Raw genomic sequence first — 23625 nt, 5'->3', positions numbered from 1 at the left:
TTCCAAAACACAATTTTGCTTCATTATAAATTCTCAGTGGAAAGTGTTCAGACAACTTCCTGCCTCCTGCCCTCTCTTCTCTAAAGGCAAATACCAGAACATATTTGAAAAGCAATTTCCTATATTAATTTGCAAATGCAGGGGAGGGGCAAAAGACTCACACATGGATTCTCAAGACCCCTTCCAGAAAAGGTTTTGCAGAAGTACTTCTAATGCTAGCACAGTCTATTGCCAGCGTGGTGTAGTGGTTAGAGGGTTGGACAAGGACTGGGAACACCTGAGTTCAAATCCCCATTCAGCCATGAATCTCACTGGGTGACTCTGGGCCAATCCCTTCTCTCTCAGCCAAACCTACCTCACAGGGTTGTTGTGAGGAGAAACTTAACTATAACTATGTACACCACTCTAGGCTCTTTGTAGGAAGAGCAGAATATAAATGTGTTAGATAGATAGATAGATCAGCATACGTGCTTGTATATTTTGCTAAGTAACACAGTAAACAGTAAAATAAGGGTGACTAGGATCATATGCCAAAGTTTCTATAGAGTTCTAGAATGCAAAGGTCTTCCAGCCCAATTATCTTTCTTCTACTTATCAACCCTGCCCCACACAAAAAGAATTCTGTGCCCTAATATAGATCAAATCAAACCAACAAGCAATTCATGGCCGTAAATATGTTTCCAGACTAAGAGATTAGTCAAACCAATAAGATGTCCCAAACAAGCATGTAGAAGAATGCATCTGCATTCACAAGTTACAGTTCTACTCTATTTCTGCGTTATACAGGTTGATATTATTGTGAAGCCTACTGCTGCCGTAACATTCTATCCTAGGGCTGCTACAGACTCGTAGGCAGTCCCAATGCTATTCAGAACAAGTGAATGTACAAGAAGCACTACTGCAGTTTTTTTAATTGAGCAGAACCTTAAAGCGTGAGACATCTCTGAGCCTTGGGTGCATGTACTCCCCATCCCATCCCCGCACAAGCTCCCACTTCCTATCTGGGTTAAAATAAACTTAGACTGGTCACAAGGTCCGAACTGACCAATGTAAGTTCATTCTAGTCTACTTACTTCAAAACATGCCAAGATCTGTAACTTGCTTCAAACCTTGGGTTCAGATCTCAACACATTTCAAGTAAATAGGCTAGAATAAACTGAGATTGGTTTATATATCACCGCTGATCTTGGTTTATTTTAACCTAGATAGGAAGTGGACAATCACGTTGGTAGGGGAGGGAGGACCATATGCATGTGATACTTGGTTGCAGGAGTAGCCTACATTTTTAACCCATTTTCCAAAAATGTGTTTAGTGATGGCCTTACTGAAGAGAAAAACCACTCCTGACAGCAAAGGCTGCAGTATTCTACCTTTATTGAAAAGGTAGAATACTGCAGCCTTTGTATACATTTTATACATTTTTCCTTTTTAGATCATCTGACTGAGTTTAGGCAAAGCTCAGTTTAGGCAGACATGGCACAAACTACCAGTCTCAAAAGACTTCTCTTCTTACCTCATCACTACTCCATCTGTTGGGGAATGATGGTCGTAATTTCTTGATACAGACTATTTCTCTCATGTCTTCATACGATGGGTCACTAGGCACGAGGTCATGGTAGGGAAGCTGGTATTCTTCTACTATTCCTGGAAAAGGTATCTTTTGTCAGCTATATCAATATCAAGAAACTAAAAGACCCTGAAGGTTAAAGAAATCTTGATTATTAAACCCCAAATGAGGAGATGAACCAGGCAAAGACAGTAATTGGGTTCAAAACATGGTGATGGGGAGTAGTTGGATGACTGTTGCATTCATTCACAGCACTAGATGCCCCATACATTGTGTATCATAAGGTGAGATATGCCACTGGAAAATTATTTGGGGTCGTCAATACTTTCAAAGCAAGCATCCTGAGATGTTACAAAATTGCTCCACAAAAATGCTATTTTGCACATATCAGAAGACTGTCTCTAAATTAATTTTCATAAATCACATGGCTGAGCTTCAAACTGAAAACCAGATACAGGCCTAAACCTTGGTGAGCATGTCAGTCCTTTAATTGTTATGCCGTCAAAAGCCCTATTCACACAATATTTTCAACATTAGTATAATGAGTGTACAGTGCACAGAACACGTACAGGAATTCACATGTTATGTTGAACACAGGTACAGCAGCATCTTGCTTGAGGTTCACTTTAAAAATGAATGCATGTACAGTATTTCACACAAAACCATGTACTGTACACTCATATAACATAATGCAGACATTATGTTGGTGACAATAAAACCAGCTTCCTTTTTAAAATGCCTTGAGCTCAGTACATGAAGTCTCTGTACTGCCGTTTTTAAAGGAGATTAGAACTGCTAATCTTCTCAGCTGTGGAATTCATTTTATACAAGCGCTCTATTGCTCCCCCAACTACCCCACCCACAACAGTCCTCTTAATGCTAGCTAACACCTGCTAATTCCTATCTTTCTGCACTTAAATCTAAGTGATCTCCTTGTTAATCATGGTACCCAAGTAAAATCAACCCCATTGTATTTCTACATAAACAACAGGAGTGCTCCTGCTTTAGCAGTACTGTTTATAACTCTGAAAATGCCCATAAATGAGCTCCAAATTCCCATTACAATTATGAAGCACAGCATCTTTAAAGAGACTATTAAAACAGAAAATAAATCTTTGGAGTTAAATGAGAAAGAAATGGGAAGGAGTAAGTTTAATGTCACCTGTGCTTTTAAACAGATTCCTATTCATTCTCTCCCGCCCTCCCCTCTCTCTCGCACTCACTTTAAAAAGAAGAAAAAGAAATAGAAACTATGTAGAGAAGCACCCAGCTTAATCAATTTACCTCCTGAAACACATCTCCTTGCTATTTCCCAAAGGATGAGTCCGAAACTGTACATATCAGCCATGATATATGACTGGAAGTGATTCCGATTTAGGCTTTCATCCAAGACTTCGGGAGGCATGTACCGCTTCGTTCCAACTCTAGTGTTTGGTGGTATGTCCACTTCATTTGTATCGCTGAAAGACAAGGGGGAGGCATAAAAACCAAAGTGAAATATATTGAAAGCATCTTAAAAATGCATCTCAGAAATCCCAATTGGCTGTAAAGTGGAGGGGGACCCAAAATTAATTCCTGTACTATGCAAGGGCAGAAGCAGAAGATAAGCTTAAAAGAAATGATAGAGGAAAGCTTCTTAACAGTTAACCAAGGACTCGTTTTTAAATGGCTTACTTGCTTGGGGCTATATTAAGTATTCAAATACAGAATCACATCAGAGATAAGACACATGCTGGTAACATTTGTGAGGTTTCATTAGCATTAAGATGGAACTCTGATGCCAAGAATAACAATTAAACCCCCCTTAAAGATTCTTTTCTTTACAGGGCTCAGCTCCCTAATAGTCTAGTCCAGTCTCTCAGCTATTCATGAAGGACACCAAAAAGGCTAGGGCACATCAAATTCTAGGCATGGGGTGGGAATTGGAAGCAGGAATGCTGGACTAGGAAAGCACCTCTCCTCAATTTTACAATGAACAGAATCCAGTCGAGCACAGACCTCGGCCCCTCGCCAGGCAGGCTCCACTTCAATTCTGCTCGCACCCAGCCTTTCCCTTCACAGCCTGCTAGCCATTCTCAAGTTTAAAAGGCTTACCTTGAAGGAAGGGGCAGTGGAAAACTAGTGGAGGGATTTGGTGAAGACAAGAGCGCAGGGCCTCTTCTCTGGTAGGAAATGATGCTCTGAATATAATTTCCCACCATGGATGAGGAAGCTGGACTACAGTTGCAACATACGTAATGCAGCAGGGAATGGTGGGAAATGATACCCAGAGTGTCACTGCCCACCAGAGAGGCCTCTTGGATCTCTCCCATCTTTACCACAGCCCTTTGTTGCCTTCTATCTCTTCTATTTAAAACATACACACAAGAACTTTTGAGTAGTCTTCTGTGCTCTTGTACCTCAGACAGAATTATGTGAGGTGCTATTTATACAAACCAGGCCATGTGTAGACAACATTCAGACAGAAGTAAAAAGTGAGTTAGCTATAAGAAAGTGAAATTAACCTGACTTCCCTGCTCATTATCTAAACTGTGACTGACAGCACCCTACCTTCTCTTCCTTTTTAATTGATTAGACCAGTTGGTTTTCTCATCAATTGCTTAATGAAAGCTGAGTTAGCACAGATGATCTTCCCTTAAATGCCAAGCTGAGACCTGGTGTGATATAAAAGCTGGGATACTGATCTGTGAATCAGGAAGTTCTGGGTTCAGTTCCAGCCCTGGGTGTGAATTTATTGTATTTACCTAAATCCAAGACTAGGTCCCCCTCCCCCGAGTTCTTTAATGTCAGAAATCGGGGGGGGGGGTTGTCTTAAATTCAGAGTCCTTTTATTTACCTGTATTTAACCTCTAGGTTTTGGGTTGTGTGTGTGTTTTTAAGGGGATAATTTTAAATTCAGAGTTGTCTTTCATTTGGGTAAATATGGTACTAGGCCGCCACAGACAAGCTGCTGTCAGCCTCATCCCTTTCCACAATTTATTTATTGCATTTTTATACCACCAAATTAAAGGATCTCATGGCAGTTTACAAAGAAAACAAATCAAAACAAATATATCGAAACAATTATCAGAACAGTGTAAAACCTCAACCAAAAGTCTGGTTAAACAGGTGTGTTTTCAAGACCTTCAGTAAAGCCACCAGAGATGTTAAACCTCTTATTCAAGCAGGGATCCAGAGCCCAGGGCCCCTATAGAGAAGGCCTGACCATGGATCATGGCCAGACAAGCTGGCAGAAGCTGTAGGCGGACCTTTCTAGATGTCCTTAACAGGCAGTGGGGCTCATGTTGACGGTGTCCTCTTAAATACCCCAGGCCATAATATGGGGATAATAATACTGAGCTGCCTTTGATTTATTATCATTATTTTCTAGGGATGTGCACAGAACCACAGAGCTGCGGTCTGGCACTGGGGTGGGGGTTCTTTTAAGGGTGGGGCGAGGATGTACTTACTCCTCCCGCCGGTGTGCGGTTTTTTGGTAAGCATTTGGGGCGGCAGGATACCTCCCTGCCGCCCCTTCCCCCTCTCGGTAGCAAAAGGCTTCAGAAAGCCTTTTGTGTGCGTGCAGATTTGAGGGGTATACTCATGTGAAATAGGAGCTGTAACCCAGAATTTGGCTTTTAAACAGCCAATCTGGCAACGTGGGGCATGAAATGCACACGCACAAAAGGCTTTCTGAAGCCTTTTGCTGCTGAGAGGGGGAAGGGGTGGCAGTGAGGAATCCTGCCACCCCAAATGCTTACCAAAAAAACATGCAGCAGCGGGGGGAAAGCGGCAGGAGGGATAAGTACACCCCCACCCCGGCGTTCAAACCGCCCCAAGATCGGACCGCTCCGCCTCCGGAGGCCTGTAGAACGGCATCTGGACTGGTCTGTGCACATCACTATTATTTTCTAATCCCAGAACTGCCTTCATCCACAGCCATTTCACTCATTCATCTAGAGAGGGGCAAGACCATAACACCCCTCTGTCAGCTCATGGACTAACAGTCATTTGGTTCTTTCCCTCCCACAACTACCCCCTCAGTGGCTATTCCATTTGATCATTACAGCAGCAGTTAAGTGTAAATTTATGTAACAATTGGTACTTGAATTTGCTTATTTTCTTCTTTTCTCCTCATTCCTTTTGTATTGTTTCTATTAGATTGTAGGCCTGTAGGCAGGGCCTGGCTGTGCTGGTTTTTTAATCTATGGACAGAGCTCAGGACATTATAGGTTGATGATGATGATGATTGATGATGATGCTATTTACACACAGTCTACCAGACGTTATTGACTGGATTTGGTACATTAATTAGAGAGCCCTTTCCAAGGGTCTAGGATAACTAAAGAAAAATTAAAGATTATCATTGTGCTATTCATGCTGTCCCAAGTAGTGTGGCCTTCTGTAGTTGATGTGTTGTAATTTTATTGATGCCCAAGCTGTTGAGATGGTGTTTAAGTTCTTTTGGCACTGCAGAATTATCTATCTATCTATCTATCTACATCATCATCATCATCATCATCATCATTATTGAGGAGGAGGAGGAGGAGTTTTTGTTTCCAAGGGCTTAGGGTAGCTTAGAGCAATTTCAAGCTTATGGGTTCATGGCGCCTTAAAATAATATTGTCTCTCTCTGGAGAACTAGTGCTGGTCTTCTGATAGTGACATGAAAAGCAGGGTCTGCCTTGGTTTGCATTTGAATGGGAGATCACACATGAGCACTGTAAAATATTCCCCTTAGGGGATAGGATCATAGTTCTGGGGACGTACTATCACCCTCTGAATCAAAAAGCTGACAGTGACCGGGAGTTGCAGGAGGAAATCAGGGAGGCTTCAAGGAGAGGCGTGGCAGTAATAATGGGTGGCTTCAATTACCCATACATAGACTAGGTAAATTCACTGTCAGGTAAGACAAAAAGGTCGAATTTCTAGATACGCTGAATGACTGTGCCCTAGAACAGTTGGCCTTGGAACCAACCAGAGAGAAGGCAACCTTAGACTTAAGTCTGAGTGGCACTCAAGACCTGGTGTGGGATGTCAGTGTCATTGACCCTTTAGGGAACAGTGACCATAGTGCGATCAAACTCGGCATACATGTGGGGAGTGAATAACCAAGGAGGTCTAACACAGACACTTTGAATTTCAGAAGAGCAAACTTCTCCAAAATGAGGAGTATGGTGAAAAGAAAGCTGAAAGGGAAAATCAGAAGAGTCACTTCACTCCAGAATGCATGGAGTTTACTCAAAACCACCATACTAGAAGCCCAGTTAGACTGTATACCCAAAAGGAGGAAAGGTACCACTAAGTCCAGGAGGATGCCAGCATGGCTAACAGGTAATGTCAAGGAAGCCATAAAAGGGAAGAAGACTTCCTTCTGAAATTGGAAGGTCTGCCCAAATGAAGAGAACAGAAAGGAACACAAACGCTTGCATAAGAAATGCAAGGTGACAATAAGGGAGGCAAAAAGAGAGTTTGAGGAACATTTAGCTAAAAGCATCAAGGGGAATAACAAAACTTCTTTAAATACATCAGATGCAGGAAATCTGCCAGGGAGGCGGTTGGACGATTAGACAATGAGGGAGTGAAAGGGATTATTAAGGAGGATATGAGGTTGCAGAGATGCTAAATGAGTTCTTTGCATCTGTCTTCATGGCACAGGATACTGAGCATATACCTGTTCCTGAACCAGGCTTTTTGTGGATGGAGGCTAAAGAACTGAGTCAGACAGAAGTGACAAGAGAAGATGTTCTAAACTGTCTGGAAAAAGTGAAAACTAGCAAATCGCCAGGAATGGATGGCATTCATCCAAGAGTCCTCAAAGAACTCAAATATGAAATTGCTGACCTCTTGGCTAAAATATAGAACTTATCCCTGCAATTAGGCAGGCTCTGTACCGGAGGACTGGAAAGCAGCCAATATTACACTGATTTTAAAAAAGGGATCCAGGGGCGATCTGGGAAATTACAGGCTGAGTAGCTTAACGTCAGTTCTAGGCAAATTGGTGGAAAGCATCCTCAAGGATAAAATTGTAAAGCAAACAGAAGAACAGGACTTGCTGGGAGAGAACCAGCATGGCTTCTGCAAAGGTCAATCTTGCCTCACAAACCTTTTGGAGTTCTTTGAGAGTGTCAACAAGTGTGCTGACATAGTATAGCTGGACTTCCAAAAAGCTTTTGACAAAGTTGCTCATCAAAGACTCCTGAGAAAACCTAGCAGTCATGGGATAAGGCGACAAGTACATGTGTGGATTGGTAACTGGTTGAAGGACAGGCAACAGAGGGTAGGTATAAATGGAGAGTTTTCACAATGGAGGGAAGTAAGAAGTGGAGTCCCCCAGGGATCTGTACTGGGACTGGTGCTTTTTAATTTATTCATAAATTATCTAGACGTAGGGGTAAGCAGCAAGGTGGCCATATTTGCAGATGATACCAAACTCTTTCGGGTAGTGAAATCCAAAATGGATTGTGAGGAGCTCCAAAAGGATCTCTCCAAACTGGGGGAGTGGGTGACAAAATGGCAAATGCAGTTCAATGTTGGCAAGTGTGAAGTGATGCACATTGGGACGAAAAAACCCCAAAACACTGATGGGATCTGAGCTGTCGGTGAATGAGCAGGAGAGGGATCCTGAGGTCGTGGTGGACAGCTGGTTGGAAGTGTCGACTCAATGTGCAGCAGCTGTGAAAAAGGCCAATTCCATGCTAGGGATCATTAGGAGGGGGAATGAAAATAAAACTGCTAATATTATAATGCCCTTATACAAAATTATGGTGTGGCCACACCTGGAGCACTGCATACAATTCTGGTCACCACATCTAAAGAAGGACATTGTAGAACTGGGAAAGGTGCAGAAGAGGGCAACCAAGATTATCAGGGGCCTAGAGCATCTTTCTTATGTGGCAAGGCTACAACAGCTGGGGCTATTTAGTTTAGAAAAAAGACTACTGCGCAGAGACATGATAGAGGTCTATAAAATCATGCATGGTGTGGAGAAAGTGGACAGAGAAAAATTCTTCTCCCTCACATAATACTAGAACCAGGGGTCATCCCATGAAATTGATTGCCAGGAAATTTAGAACCAGCAAACAGAAGTATTGTTTCACACAACACATATTCAACTTGTGGAATTCTCTGCCACAAGATGTGGTGACAGCCAACAACCTGGATGGCTTTAAGAGGGGTTTGGATAACTTCATGGAGGAGAGGTAAATCAATGGCTACTAGTCAGAGTAGGCCACCTCCAGCCTCAAAGGCAGGATGCCTCTGAGTACCAGTTGCAGGGGAGTAACAGCAGGAGAAAGGGCATGCCCTCAACTCCTGCCTGTAGGCTTCCAGTGGCATCTAGTGAGCCACTGTGTGAAACAGGATGCTGGACTAGATGGGCCTTGGGCCTGATCCAGCAGGGCTGTTCTTATGTTCTGTGGAACAGCATCTGAAGGTTCCAGGTTCACCCCCTGGCATCTCCAGGTGGGGCTGGGAAAGCCTCCTAGCTGAAACCCTGGAGAAGCCGCTGAGAGTTTGTAGAAAATACAAGTTAGTATTAAATAGTCAGATGGACCAATGGTCTGATGCCATATAAGATAGCTGCCTATGTACATTCAAAATAATAAATCAGTTCTAAATGAGCATGAATAAAACTTCCTCGGGGCTATATGAATATTTCCAATTATTGCTAGTCCAGCATGGCCATGATTTCAACCCTTTTTCTTCTGTAACAACCCTGAGTGTGTCACCTCCAGGCCCAATCTCAAACCCACTTATTTATTTAAAAGATGAATATAGTTTTTATATATTTACAATATTTATATATTCCCAACTATGTTCAAGGTGGTGCATATCACAATATAAAAAACAAATAAAATGTGCCCCCCCCCAGGTGGGGGGTGCGCGATAAGAGCCACTTATGATATTCAAGTTCAGAAACCTGGTACAAAGAAATGTACCTGATTTTATTCACCTGATAAACTTAACTGCTAGACCAAGGTCTGCTATACAACAGGTTCCATTTTTTTTCACCAGGATGTTTTTACTTTTGAGGTCTCGGTGAGCAATAGCTGGTTTGCCTTGAGTGCTGAAGATCTCGGTGTGCAAGTGACACAGTCCACTGACTGATGAATATGCCAGCTTTAGCATGGCTTTTGTATCTAAGGTGGTGGATTTCAGGTAGTCATACAGGGATCCATTCTCATGGTAGTCTGTGATAAGATAGAGCTGAGTCCAAGACCCTGTGCCTTTAATATCTGCAGCAATAAACCCTACAAGGAAGAAGGAAGGCAATATTTTAAAACACACACACACACACACACACAAATTGGAAGCTACAACTTCAACTTAATTTGCTGAGTAAGTAATTAAGTTAACTTACTTTGTTATTCTAAGTTTATTTCAGTTGCACTACACATTAAAGACCTCAACGTCAGAAGCACCTTAAACAACTTGCATGACAGCTGCATATTCTTTTGCAGATATAGCACTTCCATCAACACTGTGCTAAATAGGGAAGATTATGCTCACTGGGTGATTTCTCTGTGGCTGAATCAGAGTACCAAGCAAATCCTGGCATTAGGGGCATTGATTTCATTATAGCCCTTGAGGACTACAAGAAAATGACCAAACTAAAATATCGTCCAAATCAGAAATCTGGCATAGCTGACAAATCCAAGAAAGGTGGTGGATTTTCACAATATTCAATTTTAGATCTCATTTAAGGAGTCTGATATTTGTATTTTGCTCAAGCATTTTGAGCAGCAATTTTAATTTTGTCATTGAAACTGAAATTCAGTCAGAGTGGGTAATAAATTCAAGTAGGCAGATTAATATATTCTATGAACAAGGATACAAACTTGAGTGCTTGATTCCTGTTTCCCTAACCCTTTACTTGAAACTAGAATTGAAGAAATTACAATGTAGGAAGAAAGTCATATGCAAGGGTTCAGTATTCAAATATTTGTAAGTCCAAAATTTGCTGTTTTGTAATTCAAATTTAACTTGAGCTCTAGTACAGAAAGCTGCACCACATGTACAATCAGAGTTAGCACGCCTCTGTTAAAATTAGGATGCCATAATTCTACGAACTGTGAGTACCTGAGTTTTGATTAATTGCCTTTGGAAAGGGGGGAAATAATAAATAGTGTTCACATGGGGAAGCCCAAAACATGCACCCTCATTCAGGGAAGAAAATTTTGGAGCTTTCTACATTCACATCCACAATATGGATGTTGTAGATTCAGGAGAGCCTTAAAGATCCATCTTTTTAGCCTGACTTTTAATGATATCTAGTTTTAATTTTCATCTGGTCTAAACGTGTTTTTTTATTTTGTTTTATTACATGTTTTTTATTTTAATGTAAACCTCCCTGAGCAACTTTACGAAGGGTGGTATATAAATTGAATGAATGAATGAATGAATGAATGAATGAATGAATGAAAATAAACCAAAATTGCAGTTTTGGTTTAACTGAAGCAAATAGGCTGTCCAAATATGCCTTTTCCATTTCCTTAGGAAAGGTCTAAGCAGCAAGCAAGCCTAAGAAGAAACCAGGTTGATATATCATGCAGACATTCATAACCTTTTGGTACAACTTGCAAAGAATTTTTGATTAAACACAGCAAGGAATACAATATGAGGGAGTTTGAGTCATGTGAAACTTTATTCATAGTCAATACAACTCACCCAAAATGTTTTCATGCCTCATCAGGACAGTCTGATAGATTTCTGTCTCTCGGAACCAACTAGCTTCCTCTGTGGTGAAGAAAACTTTGACAGCCACCTTTTCTCCTCGCCACTTCCCCATCCAGACCTCTCCATAGCGACCTTTACCAATCTGCTTCACCATCTGGATCTGCTTTGCTATAGTCCTTTGTACCTGTTGGGTGCAAAGTCATAGCATTAGCATAAGCACTGCCTGAATAAACACTCTTTATATCTGTAGTTTGGAACCATCCTCAAGGTTTGGAATTTACCACCAGAGGGAGCCCAATATTTGATAAATGGTCTTTAAGGTCAGTTTGACCTTATGCAATCTGCGGTTGCTGTCCCATAAACAGTTATTCAAGCATAAGTCAAACTGATTGCAATGGCACTTCTGAACTGTTTTATCAATCTGATTGTTATAAAGGGGAAAGTACCACAACTTCATTTGTTAGGAAATATGTTTATTTTCAGGAAAAATCTCCAGAAGCCCTATTCAGACATTATATTGTACGAGTATACAGATTTCTGTACACTTGTACTTGCTGTTGTGTGAATGACGCTATCTGCGTTCATTTAAAAAGTGAACCTGGATACTGGCCCCTCAAGTGCTGTGTACAGACAGGGCAGGTAGTGCGGCACCTGTTCAACATAATGTGTGGACAACTATACATGTGTGCACTGTATACTTGTAGGAGCGCTGAACATAATGAGTGAACAGCAAGTAGCAGATGTATTAAGACACAGATAATTATTTTCTAATTAATCAATGCATCAGTGGAACTAAAGAGAGATAACCAGCCTTCAAAAGATGGACAGCCCAAGTTTTAAGATGATTTATTATTTTATTTTCAATCAATCAATCTTCTCAGCCTTATCTGCTATATCAATCTTATTCTCCATAATACTGTAACATTTCCCCCCTTTTATATAGCATTTATTGTACAGTATTACTGTTTTATAACCTGTGCTGGTCTATGACCGTAATAAAGATTGATTGATTATTTTATTTTATTTATTTACATTTATATCCCACTCTTCCTCCAAGGAGCCCAGAGTGGTGTACTACATACTTCAGTTTCTCCTCACAACAACCCTATGAAGTAGGTTGGGCTGAGAAAGAAGTGACTGGCCCAGAGTCACCCAGCTAGTCTCATGGCTGAATGGGGATTTGAACCTGGGTCTCCCTGGTCCTAGTCCAGCACTCTAACCACTACACCACGCTGGTTCCTCTCTCAAGATGTTGGGCCACAGCTCAGCAAATGGTGCATCTTTTAGATATCAAGCAGAGAGGGATCATGCAGCTATGAAAATTAGATATCCACAAGCAAAGTTCTGTGATTTCAAACTTTTTTTTAAAGAAAAGGAGAAAATGGAATCTGGGGTTCCTGAGATTTTGTATGAGAGGTTGCTTGTTGAGATGACTGGTTTAAAGTGGCGAAACTGCCTGAAAGACAGTTTGCCTGTAATTACTCGAGTTGTCCCCTAAGGTGCTGCTGCAAGGGAGCACTGGGCACTTTCTTTGCTCACATGGTGCAATAGTTTTGACAAACAGCTCTGGCTGGTTTTCTGCAATTGATAAGAATACACTCTAGAAGTACCTTCTTCAAATGATACATACTTAATTTACGGCATCTGCTGCTACAAGATGTGGTGATGGCGCTAGCTTAGATGGCTTTCAAATGGGATTAGACAAATTCACAGACAACAAGAGGTCCATCAGTAGTGGCTAATCATAATGCCTACATGCAACCTCAAGGTTTAGAGGTAAATATGTAACTGAATACCAGTAGCTGGGGAGAAATGGGAGGGAAAGTCATTGCTTTCATGCCCTGCTTGTGGGCTTCCCAGGGCATCTTGCTAGCCATGCTGGGAAGCACAATGCTGGACTAGAAGGACCTTTAGTCAGATTTCTTCTTCTTGCATGTTATGTTCTTAAAACATCCCAGAATCCTTTGCAATGCAAAGCAATTCCATAGCTAATGTGCAAAGGTTCTTCAGCAAACAAAATAACACACAATCATTCCTTGTGTATAAGAAGCTTGAATAGCACTACCATTGTTTATTGAGTAGTGCTACAGCCTTACAATGCAAGAGCAACATTGGAATTCTTGAGTGGCAAAGGCCACTCAAAAGGAAGCCCGTCTGTTTGCCCTTATTCACTTTCTGGTTTGGATACAGTAAGCTGTAGAAGCCACAATGCTTAGAACTAAGACATTTATTTAAGAGATTTTAACCCTTTTACATTCAAGGTACCTTACAAATATTAAAAACCAATTTAAAAGTTTTTAAAAAATGAAATACAGATGCAAATTAAAGGAAAAAGCTGAAGCACAAAATGGACAAAACCCCAAAGCTGTCTTCAAATAAAACCTGCCCAAGGCTTTCCTAAATAATACAGTCTTCACCTTTAAGAAACATCAAAAATTAATACCTTTTAAAATGTTGTAGGCAGTATGGTGTAGGTCAGGGATTCTCATCGTTGGGTCCTCAGATGTTATTGGACTTAAACTCCCATAATCCCTAGCCCCAGTGGCCTTTGGTTGGAGATTATGGGATTTGAAGTCCAAAAACATCTGGGGACCCAACGTTGAGAATCCCTGGTGTAGGTAGTGATAGCTGTACCGAAAATATTATTCTGTCTAAGTACTCTTTTCTTACCAGCAGAGGGAGCCCAGAACCACTTCCTGAGCTCTGAGACTGTTCAATGAGGTCTTTCAAGGATTCTCCAGGTGGGATGTAAGTCTCGTCTTGTTCTAGCCCGATGCTGTAATGAGGTCTGCTTTCTTGCCTTTTATACCTGCAGATTTATATGAAAATAAACATGGGTGATTCTTCAACTGGGTGGTCGGAGATTAGGCAAAAAGCACTATTTGGGTCTGTTTAATTTACCCATTAGAGTCGTGTTCTAAAACTCCCTAAAACTTTTAAGGTTTCTAGTCTATTTTCAGCAGCTTCAGTGAACAAAGCACTACTTTCATTTAAGTTAACTTCAACTCAGCTCCATCCATTTCAATGAGATGTGCAAAATTACAAACCCTATACAGTATCCTACCCTCACCCAAATTCAGAATGAAAATTCTGGATTGGTTATTTTTTTAAACACATATTTTTGTACAGTTGATCACTTTATTATAAAGTCCTATGCTACCGAGACAGCCTGTTTGGGGGTTCCTAGGAGGACCCCTACACCAGGTTTGGAGCTACAGGCCTGTCGTTTCCAATTTTGCCTTTCAGAACTCATGGGATCATGGGATCACCATTCAGTTCACATGAGCTAACTCATCGGGTATGTCACCTGGCACGTAGCTTGGGGGAAAGGTGGCTCTAGGTGAAGTTTAACCCACGACTGCAGGAGGACTATCCCTCTGCTCATCTCCCTGTTTCCAATCCAGGTGAGGAAGCCAGAGTAGACCCAAGTTAATTAAGTGCCAGTGATGTGCACGAACCAGTTCGGCGCTCCCTTCCTGGAGTGCCGAAATGGTTCAATTCGATGACTATCAAAATGGTTCGAAGGGTGGGAGGGGTTGCTTTAAGGAACAGGGAAGGCGCGACTTACATGTCCATCCCTGACCTGCCGCTTTCCCCCCACTGGTGCTCTCCAAAACAGCAGGCGCACTGGGTTGCAGCCACGAACAGCGTCATCACGCTCATGACCGACGCACATGCTTGCCATGAGGATGTGCCATGAGCGTGACAATGCTGATCTTAGCTAAAACAGCACCCACTTTTTTGGAGAGCACTGGTGGGGGGAAAGCGGTGGGGCTGGGATGGACATGTAAGCAATGCCTTCCCTGTCCCTTAAACAACTCCCCCCCCCGCCCTCCTGGGAGTACACGGACAGTTCGTGCACATCCCTATTAAGCGTTATTCTTCTAAAGAACTAGCCAAATATTCTCCCCCTATGCTGGCATATTGGAGCAGTTCAATATTATCACCTTCACAGGGAGAAGTCAGATAAGAGGTAATGGGCTCATCTCCTCCTCTAACAAAGTTTTAATGGCTGGCTCGGGGCACAGGAAGCAAGCTTGTTAAAAGATTCCTAGGCATTCTCAAGGTCTTTTCTCAAAACATGAAATAAGCTCTGATGCTCCCATTTCATTTCATCCCACAAAGGTTTCTCAAACCTATTCACCTTTTTGTGCTGACTGAGCACACCCAGCAAAGTTGAACAGAACAAAGATATATTCTTTGGTCTATCCCTATTGTACACCTTGTCAACAGAAAGGTGTGGTCAGCATTCGGTCTCAGGCCAAGATGCTGTCTATTTCTAGTCAAAACAAATCAATCAGTGTCTCTCTTCTTTGGATTCACCAGCTGCATGTTCATGCATTTGCGCATTGACTACTCCATCTTGCCTTGCCCAGACTCTTGTTCCTGTCCCACTTGTTGCCTCCAGACCAGCCCTTTTCCCATGCCCAATCGGCGCAGCATGCTTGTCTGCGAGACATTGGTCTCCCGAGATCAGATCCCCTTTGGATTTTGCCTCATGTGGCATCTGGTTCCCCGCTTCTGCCTTTCCACTTGTCCTGGAGGATAGAGGTCTCTCAACATCAGTCAAGCTACAAGGGTCCACACACCCCACTGGACGGACTTAGGTATAATTAATAGGGATGTGCAAAACAGTTCGGGTATAAAATGATTTGTACCCAAATCTGGCTGATTCGGATGATTTGTGGACAAAACAAATCACCCCTGTGCTCAATTGCCCAGATTCGGGTACAAAACAAATCACCCCAGATTCGGACCCAAAAGATTCAGAGATTCAGGCCTCCATTTTGTGGCCAAAATAGGGTGGGTGGTAGTGCCCAATGGGTGGAAGCTACCACCCAAATTTCAAATAAATTGAACAAAGGACTTTAAACTTTTCCCCACGGGGATTTCAGCAGCCTTATAACTTCACGTGGGGGGCACCAGGGTGGCCCAGAGCAGGTTGTGATGGGTGGTAGTGCCCAATGGGTGCAAGGAAGCCACCACCCATATTTCAAAGAAATTGGGCAAAGGGGTGGTTTTTGGTTTTTTTTAAAATTAAAAAAAAATTAAGTTGGCATGTCTTTGTGGCAGATTTGGGGCAGAAAGGGGGTTTGGGGGGCAGAAGAGTGGTAGTGCCCCAATGGGTGCCTGCTACCACCCAGATTTCAAAAAAATTGGTGAAAGGGGTGATTTTTAATTTTTTTCTGAAGTTTGTGTGTCTCTAAGCTCCCCCCCATATGGAATAATAGGGAATTTCAGCAGCCCCATAACTCCACTTGTGGGGCACCAGGGTGGCCCAGAGCAGGTTGTGGTGTAGTGCACATAGGGTGCCAACCACCCCACAAACGATGTGGCCTTTGGCTGGGGATCATGGAAGTGGTAGTCAACATTATTTGGTGATCTGTGCTTCAACCATGCCTTACAAACCAGGATGCAAAACTGTGATGTAATCAGTATTTACAGGGAACACTGATTACATCACAGTTTTGCATCCTGGTTTGTAAGGCATGGTTGAAGCACAGCTTCTGTATTCAGACATGGTGGAGCAGAGGCAGGAACCCCTTCACCACAAGAGTCTGCCTCCTGAGATGGCTGCCTTGCTCCTTTTTCCGCTCAAGTGACAGCACAGTGGAAGTCTGGAAACTGAACGGCTGCCTGGCACAGCACTGGTCTGGATGCTGCCCATCAGCTTCACATTCACTCCTCCTTCTATTTTATCTGTAAACATACAAGACTGATGGCCGAAAGAAACAGTAAATGGAATCCTACCTGAAGTAGCAGAATATGATGATCAGCACCAGAAGTATGCTACAGACAGTCACTGAAATCAGTAAAGCTTTGTGGTGAAGATTTCCTTCTGCAAAATCTTGAATTAAAACAAAACAAAACAAAACAAAAACACAAAATGCTTTAGCAGATCAACAATGACTGTAATCTTATATATGTATTGAAACCACATTATACCAGGATTCTCCAACCATTTGAAACATTTACCAACATAATTAAAACAATTCTTTTAAAACCCCAAAGACAGCAACAACTATCAGAAGCATATTCAGCAATAACTCAAAAGGGGGTTGACTCGGCTTGCAATGGCTCAGGGACTGCTGAACTGGGGGACGTTTGCATTTCAAACCCCCCACTTCCAAATTTTGCCACCAACACAATGTAGATAAGACTCTGGGATATGCTCATGCTTACAAGGGGTGGGGGAGCAACCTTTCCCCACCACAAGCGTGCATTTCTAGAACTGACATACCAATGCATCCTCCATGCCTCTATTTGCCCGGGACCACAAAGAGCTCTTTCGGCGTGACTATCTTGTACTTTGGCTCCAAGATAAAGATGAGCAAACCATAAGCTGAGAGAACTCCATTCTTACTGATCAGGCCTGGAATAGGGCTATTGCATTTCAGGTTTACCAGACTGATGCGACAGGAAGGTTCCTGGGGGAGTCTTAGCTTTCGACTAGGCACTTTTATTTCCAAGCTCCGGTTTCCTCTTCTATTTTGGCCCCTAAACAACGTTTCCTTCCAGCGTGTGAGAGGCTGACAAACAATGTGTCTCCTGTTTGCATCAGGTTCAATGTTTTAACCTAACATTACCTGCTACTATCGCATTAGCGGCGTAAACATTCAAGGCTGCTGCCACTTTTGAAATCCCTTTTGAAAGGAGACACTGGCAATCAGGGAAACACAACAGTTCCGTATTCTCAGCAGGCCAGCAGATTTGTACCTGAGCCATCATTCCAAGTGTGTGTGCAGGGAGGGAAGGGGGGGGCAGACTGGAAAGTGAGAATCCACCAGGGAGACCACTTGTGCCTATGAAGGAAGTGGCTGCTATAAGAGGCAAAGTAGATGGGGAACAAATGCTCTATATCATGGTTAACCAGACATTTCTGCTGGTCATTCCTATTAAATGTGTTTTTAAGGTACTTAGTCCCTGCTCTTCAGTCCCCAAAACAGCTTACAAAAATTAATTAAAACAGAACCCATTAAAGCAAAAAATGCTAAAATAACTAAAAACTGAGAAACGGCATGAGAAATCAAACAGTTGCCCTATTCACACATTATGTTCATTACTCGTACTGAATGTACAGTGTACAATGTAAGGTAATGTGTGTCGTCGGCGACCACAGAGCCCTGTGGTTGTTTTTGGTAGAATACAGCAGGGGTTTACCATTGCCATCTCCCGCGCAGTATGAGATAATGCCTTTCAGCATCTCCCTATATCACTGCTGCCCAATACAGGTGTTTCCCATAGTCTGGGAAACATATAAGCAGGGATTCGAACCAGCAACCATGAGGCTTGTTAGTCTTGGATTCGAACCATTAAGCTTGTTAGTCAAGTCATTTCCCCACTGCACCATTAGGTGGCTTAGTGTACAAAGTAGCAAGCATGAATTGACCCCTTTGCTAAGAGGGTCCACCCTGGTTTGCATTTGAATGGGAGCACTGTAAGATACTCCCCTCAGGGGATGGGGCTACTCTGGGAAGAGCATCTGTATGCTTGCATGCAAAAGGTTCCAAGCTCCCTCCCTAGCATCTCCAAGACGGGTCTGAGAGTGTCTGCTGCCTGCAACCTTGGGGAAGCTGCTGCCAGTCTGTGTAGGCAATGAAGTGACCAGTCCCCACACCCTCCAAAGAATTAACAGGAAATGAACCCTTGTCTTGAATGACAGGCTGGCGAACTCCAGGGCTCAACCAATCAGTACACCAGGTGGGTGGGACCTAGAGAGCTGTTGCTGGGATTTCTGGGAAGAAGAAAGGAAGTCTGTGCTGGAGGAGCGCGGAGGACATGCGGCAATGGAGTTTGCTGCAACCAGAGGACTGCAGATTCTTGGAAGGTAGAATTGCAGGGGCTTGCTTCTCATCAGGAGTTTGGTGAGTTCAAGGACAAGAAGCATGGGCTTTTGGCTTCGGGGATTTAGTATAGGAAAAGAGTGTTTATTATTTATTTATTTGATTGATTTCTATACCACCCTTCCAAAAATGGCTCAGTGGAGTTTACACAGGGAAATAATAAATAAATAAGATGGATCCCTGTCCCCAAAGGGCTCACAATCTAAAAGAAACATAAGATAGACACCAGCAACAGTCACTGGAGGTACTGTGCTGGGGGTGAATAGGGCCAGTTACTCTCCCCCTGCTAAAGAAAGAGAATCACCACATTAAAAGGTGCCCCTTTGCCAAGTTAGCAGGGGTTAATCAGAGTTCGCGTCAGGAATTTCTATTTCTTTGTGAGTGTGCTTTGCATATCCCTGATCCCTGTGTGTGCTTTGCATATCCCTGATATGGTTCTATTATTGCTTATCTGCAAACGTAACTAAAATAAGAAATACTAGCCTATGCTTAAACCACCTAGGACATTGAAAAAGGCTCTGTAACCATTTAAGTGTTCCTAAATGTGACCTAAAATGGAAGCTTAAAACAACCTATTTTTGTAGCCTTTTTAATAAAACATTTTTCTTGTTTTGTTTACTTCTAAATCCTCGCAGAGTGTTTCGTTAACTCTGGGAGGGAGGGGGTGCTCCTTTGGTGCAAAACCAGTCTTCATGGATTGCTTGCCAGCTATGCACATGGAACTAAGTTCCCCATACTTTGTTTGTTAGCAAAGTTCAGAGAGTTTCCCTGGGATATTCCACCCCAAGCTCAGTGGGTTCAGGCTCTGCCAATAAGGGGGTGGTGGCGGTAGCATTTTACTCTACCGGAGATCTAAGTAAAAGGTTTTTCAGGGAAGCCCACTCAGACTCCTCTGGAGAGTGGTGGTGGTGAGGATGACTCAGCAAATAGTTTCCTCCCATGAGCTGCACTGAGTCAATGCTTATTCTCTACAGACAGTACTGAGCTAGATGGACTGTCTGACTCAGTATAAGGCAGCTTCCTATGTTCCTACAGATCTGTACATAGGTACAGTTATCCACACATTATTTTGAACATAGTACAGTAGTATAGCTTCTATCTGTACCATGCATTTAAGGGGCCTGTACCTAGATCCACATTAAAAATGAATGCAGTTACAGTACACACACACACACACACACACACACACACACACACACACACGTACACTTGTATAACATAATCCTTGAATAGGGCTAATATTACAATCCATTTGTCTTCATAAGGATAGGAAGAATACAGATGAGAGAGGAAATTATATCACATTCCAGAGACTATATGTGATTTGTGCCCAGCAATGCATTCCCAGTTTGCAAATCAGGGTTAAGCAGAGCTATGGAAATCGGCAGAAAGCTTGAGAAGGAAACAGAATGAACATTTTGGCACAACCCCTTTAATTTTGCTTGGAGGCACTGGTAGTACAAAATGAATACCCAGAAGGTTATTAATGCTCCTTCATAGGCTCCAGATGAATGGTAGTATTTGACATTTTACAGAAATTGGCAGATAAGTATTCAGCTTTTAAGAAATGACACTCTAACGTAATTTCAGCAACTCACAGACAGGTGTCATTGTTGCCTTCAGTGAAGGGGAAAGAGAGGAAAGGAGTGGATCAGAATGGGAAAGACTTGTTCAGTGAAGGAGAGAAGAGTTGTTGTTCATGGAAGAAAAAATTTAGGAGATAATTTCCATAATAGCATGCTATTCTAGTAGTATTCTTGAGAAGATTTATGATGTGCAGTGTGTAATATGTCAGCTTATTACAGTGGTTAATATGCCAGTTTGTTATGCTGAATGTTGGTTGTTTAAAAAAAAAATACTAATTGCTATTTGCTTGGCTAATAATTCAAAATCAAGGTTGAGTAGGAATCACCTTAAGTAGCACAGTGGGGAAATGCTTGACTAACAAGCAGAAGGTTGCAGGTTCAAATCCCCGCTGGTACTAAATCAGGCAGCAGCAATATAGGAAGATGCTGAAAGGCATAATCTCATACAGCGCAGGAGGAGGCAATGGCTCCTGTATTCTACCAAAGAAAACGACAGGGCTCTGTGGGTGCCAGGAGTCTAAATCGACTTGACAGCACACTTTACCTTTAGGAATCAACAAAAGAAATGCTCTAGAAATTCCTCATACTGATTCGCACAAGTCTTTGGGATAGTTCTTTCCCACAAATCTTTGTGGCATCACTTTCAGCATGATAATCTGCTGAAGGTTTAGCTAAAGTTTGTCACAGTTGAAGACTGACAGATTTCAAAGTGATGGAATGGTTGTCCAGGCTGAAATCCATTGGGAAGTTCTCGCGTGTAAGCCCCACACAAAAGGAGCAGGAGCTAAACGAGAACATAACGGTGCTCCTGTTCATTTTCACTGGGTTTTGCACAGGAGAAGAACTTTCAAGTTGGTTGTATACCTTTTCCTCTCTCTTCCCCAAGTTCACAGTGTTCATGTTTACTGCAGCAAGAGCCAGAGGGCTGACGTGGGTTGCACACACATCAAACTCTATCCTTTCCACAATCATCACTGCCCAGTTCATTCAATCACCGGCTATACAGGCAGAGAGCCAGACACAGTGGCACCAACACTTCTGCTTATAAGGCTGTTGAATCAGTAAAGACGAATTTCCCCTCTCATCTGCCTGCAGCCTGCCATTTCATTGGGATTTCCAGTAATATTTTTTATTGTTTAAAATGGCAATGTTATATTGGGATCTGATTATTTTTCCTGCTTCCTAAATAAGGAGTCTGCCTGACTAGCACAGGAGCTTCTTGTTCTCGTCAGGACTTTTTATTTTACCCATTGGGCAAAGAGGCCATTCAGAACTACAAATAGTGGAAGTAGCTGAGCTAGTGGTGTGTTTTTCCCCTTCCTTCCTGAAAACTAAGATCCCCCTTCCTCCGGGGGCTAGTTTTAACTCCTCATTCTGTTATGTTCAAGCACTTCACTTCTTTCGTATTCAGAAAATGGCCCTTTCCTAAATTCCAGGCATGGAAAAGCACTTTCAGAGAACAATATCCCCACTCTTGCTGACATCACCTCTATGCTTGGCTTAATTTGTAGTTCAACCACCTCTGACCTACAGCTGGAGGACCTCCCTAGACCCCAGCTCCCCTTGAGACATGACTTTGGTCATAAGGCTCCTGGATCAGAAGCAGAGTTTGCTTTGTTTTTCAAATGCCAAGTAAAAGCTTGGTTAGACCACTTCTTTGGATAGACGATTTCATAAAAAAGGAAAAGAGTGAGAATGGGAACTGCATTTTCCATTTGTGTGTCAGGGCTGTCAAATGGAGATCTTTCAACAGTCATGTTTTTTTAATTTTCCTAGAGATGGCCCTAAAATATTTGTAGTTTTTTGTTAACATTTGCAGCAGTACTGAAAGTCTCTCTTGTATCTCTCTGTTTTTCTGCACTCCTTGAGAAACTGACTGTTTATTAGTTTATGTTGCCATCATTTGCCCCCGGTGACATTATCATGTATCTAAACTGGATTGGTTACGTAGCATAATGATACCATCCTATTCAGTGCATGATCCCTCACTGTGTGGGACCCTTTCTGTAACTGATCTAGGAAGGCGGAAGAAGTTTTACACAAGTAAAAAATGGTGTCAGAAAAGGAGCAATGAGAAACCGTTATTCCAACAAATAGGATAAAAAATGGTAAACATCTTAACATTTCCGGGCAAAAAATTCTAGCTTGTTTCTACACAGAAATGTGACACTGGAGACTATTCAGAGCAACTCTAATTCTAACCCATTAATCAATCAGCTAAGTGAATAAAAACAAAGTACTGAAATGCTGTGTTTTCTAAGTCAGACAATGCAGCTAATTTCTCATGACTAATTTCTCCAATCAAGTGTTTATCTTTGGAAAACCTTATCAACACTGTACGGACAAAAGGTGCACACAGAATGCTTATACTACATGATGCCACTGGCACTGACAATCTATTGTGAGGTTATGTTTTTAGTAACAAAAGCAACATGGTGACTATAAACTAAGGATTGCTTCTTCTGTTACCTCTGTCTTTCAGTGGTGGCAGCGTAGGGTGGAGATCTTTGTTACAGAAATCTTGATCTGTGCAGCATTCAATTAATCTTCTTGGATGGGACACTGGAGTGTCCTGCAATAGATATGGTTATGAGTATCTTTTGTCCAAAACAAACTTACAACATGCCTAGCTAATTGGAATAAACTAAGGAAATTGCATTTGAAATGCTGTAACCTTTCAGATGCAATAAGAAGTGTGTGCAGTGGCACACCCAGGGCATTTGGGAGCCAGGACCTGTAGGGCTTCAGAGGTGCCCCTGTCACACTGGTGGAGAGGAGAAAGTCCCCCCTCTTTTGCAGTGTGAAAAAAACCAGCACAGCCACTACACAGCTAGCGGCACTAGCTACGTGGGGGGGCGGGGAGAGTTCTCCTTTACCAAGGTATTTACCTGGGGGGAGGGTGGGATGGGCCTTGGTGGATGCAGGGAGGGTGAGGAGGGGAGAGCTCCCTGTTACTGTCCAGGATGGGAGG

At 42.4% G+C, this 23625-nt stretch overlaps 1 protein-coding gene across 15 annotated transcripts in view; it reads right to left on the bottom strand.

Moving 5' to 3' along the window:
* The window catches only part of BMPR1B (bone morphogenetic protein receptor type 1B), a 367640-nt gene that overhangs the window by 9336 nt on the left and 334679 nt on the right, over positions 1-23625 (bottom strand). For all 15 annotated transcript variants that reach the window (XM_053254091.1, XM_053254092.1, XM_053254094.1 and 12 more), the window contains 7 exons: positions 23124-23226; positions 16976-17072; positions 13895-14033; positions 11216-11408; positions 9501-9798; positions 2852-3027; positions 1514-1644 (listed from right to left, as the gene is read on the bottom strand). In XM_053254091.1, coding sequence (XP_053110066.1) covers positions 1514-1644; positions 2852-3027; positions 9501-9798; positions 11216-11408; positions 13895-14033; positions 16976-17072; positions 23124-23226 — 1137 coding nt within the window. The remainder of the gene's footprint in view (positions 1-1513; positions 1645-2851; positions 3028-9500; positions 9799-11215; positions 11409-13894; positions 14034-16975; positions 17073-23123; positions 23227-23625) is intronic.

This window comes from Hemicordylus capensis, chromosome 5 (assembly GCF_027244095.1).
Source record: "Hemicordylus capensis ecotype Gifberg chromosome 5, rHemCap1.1.pri, whole genome shotgun sequence".
Taxonomy (NCBI): Eukaryota; Metazoa; Chordata; class Lepidosauria; order Squamata; family Cordylidae; genus Hemicordylus; species Hemicordylus capensis.
Note: the sequence above shows the minus strand (reverse complement) of the source record. Positions and strands in the feature narration are given on the sequence as shown.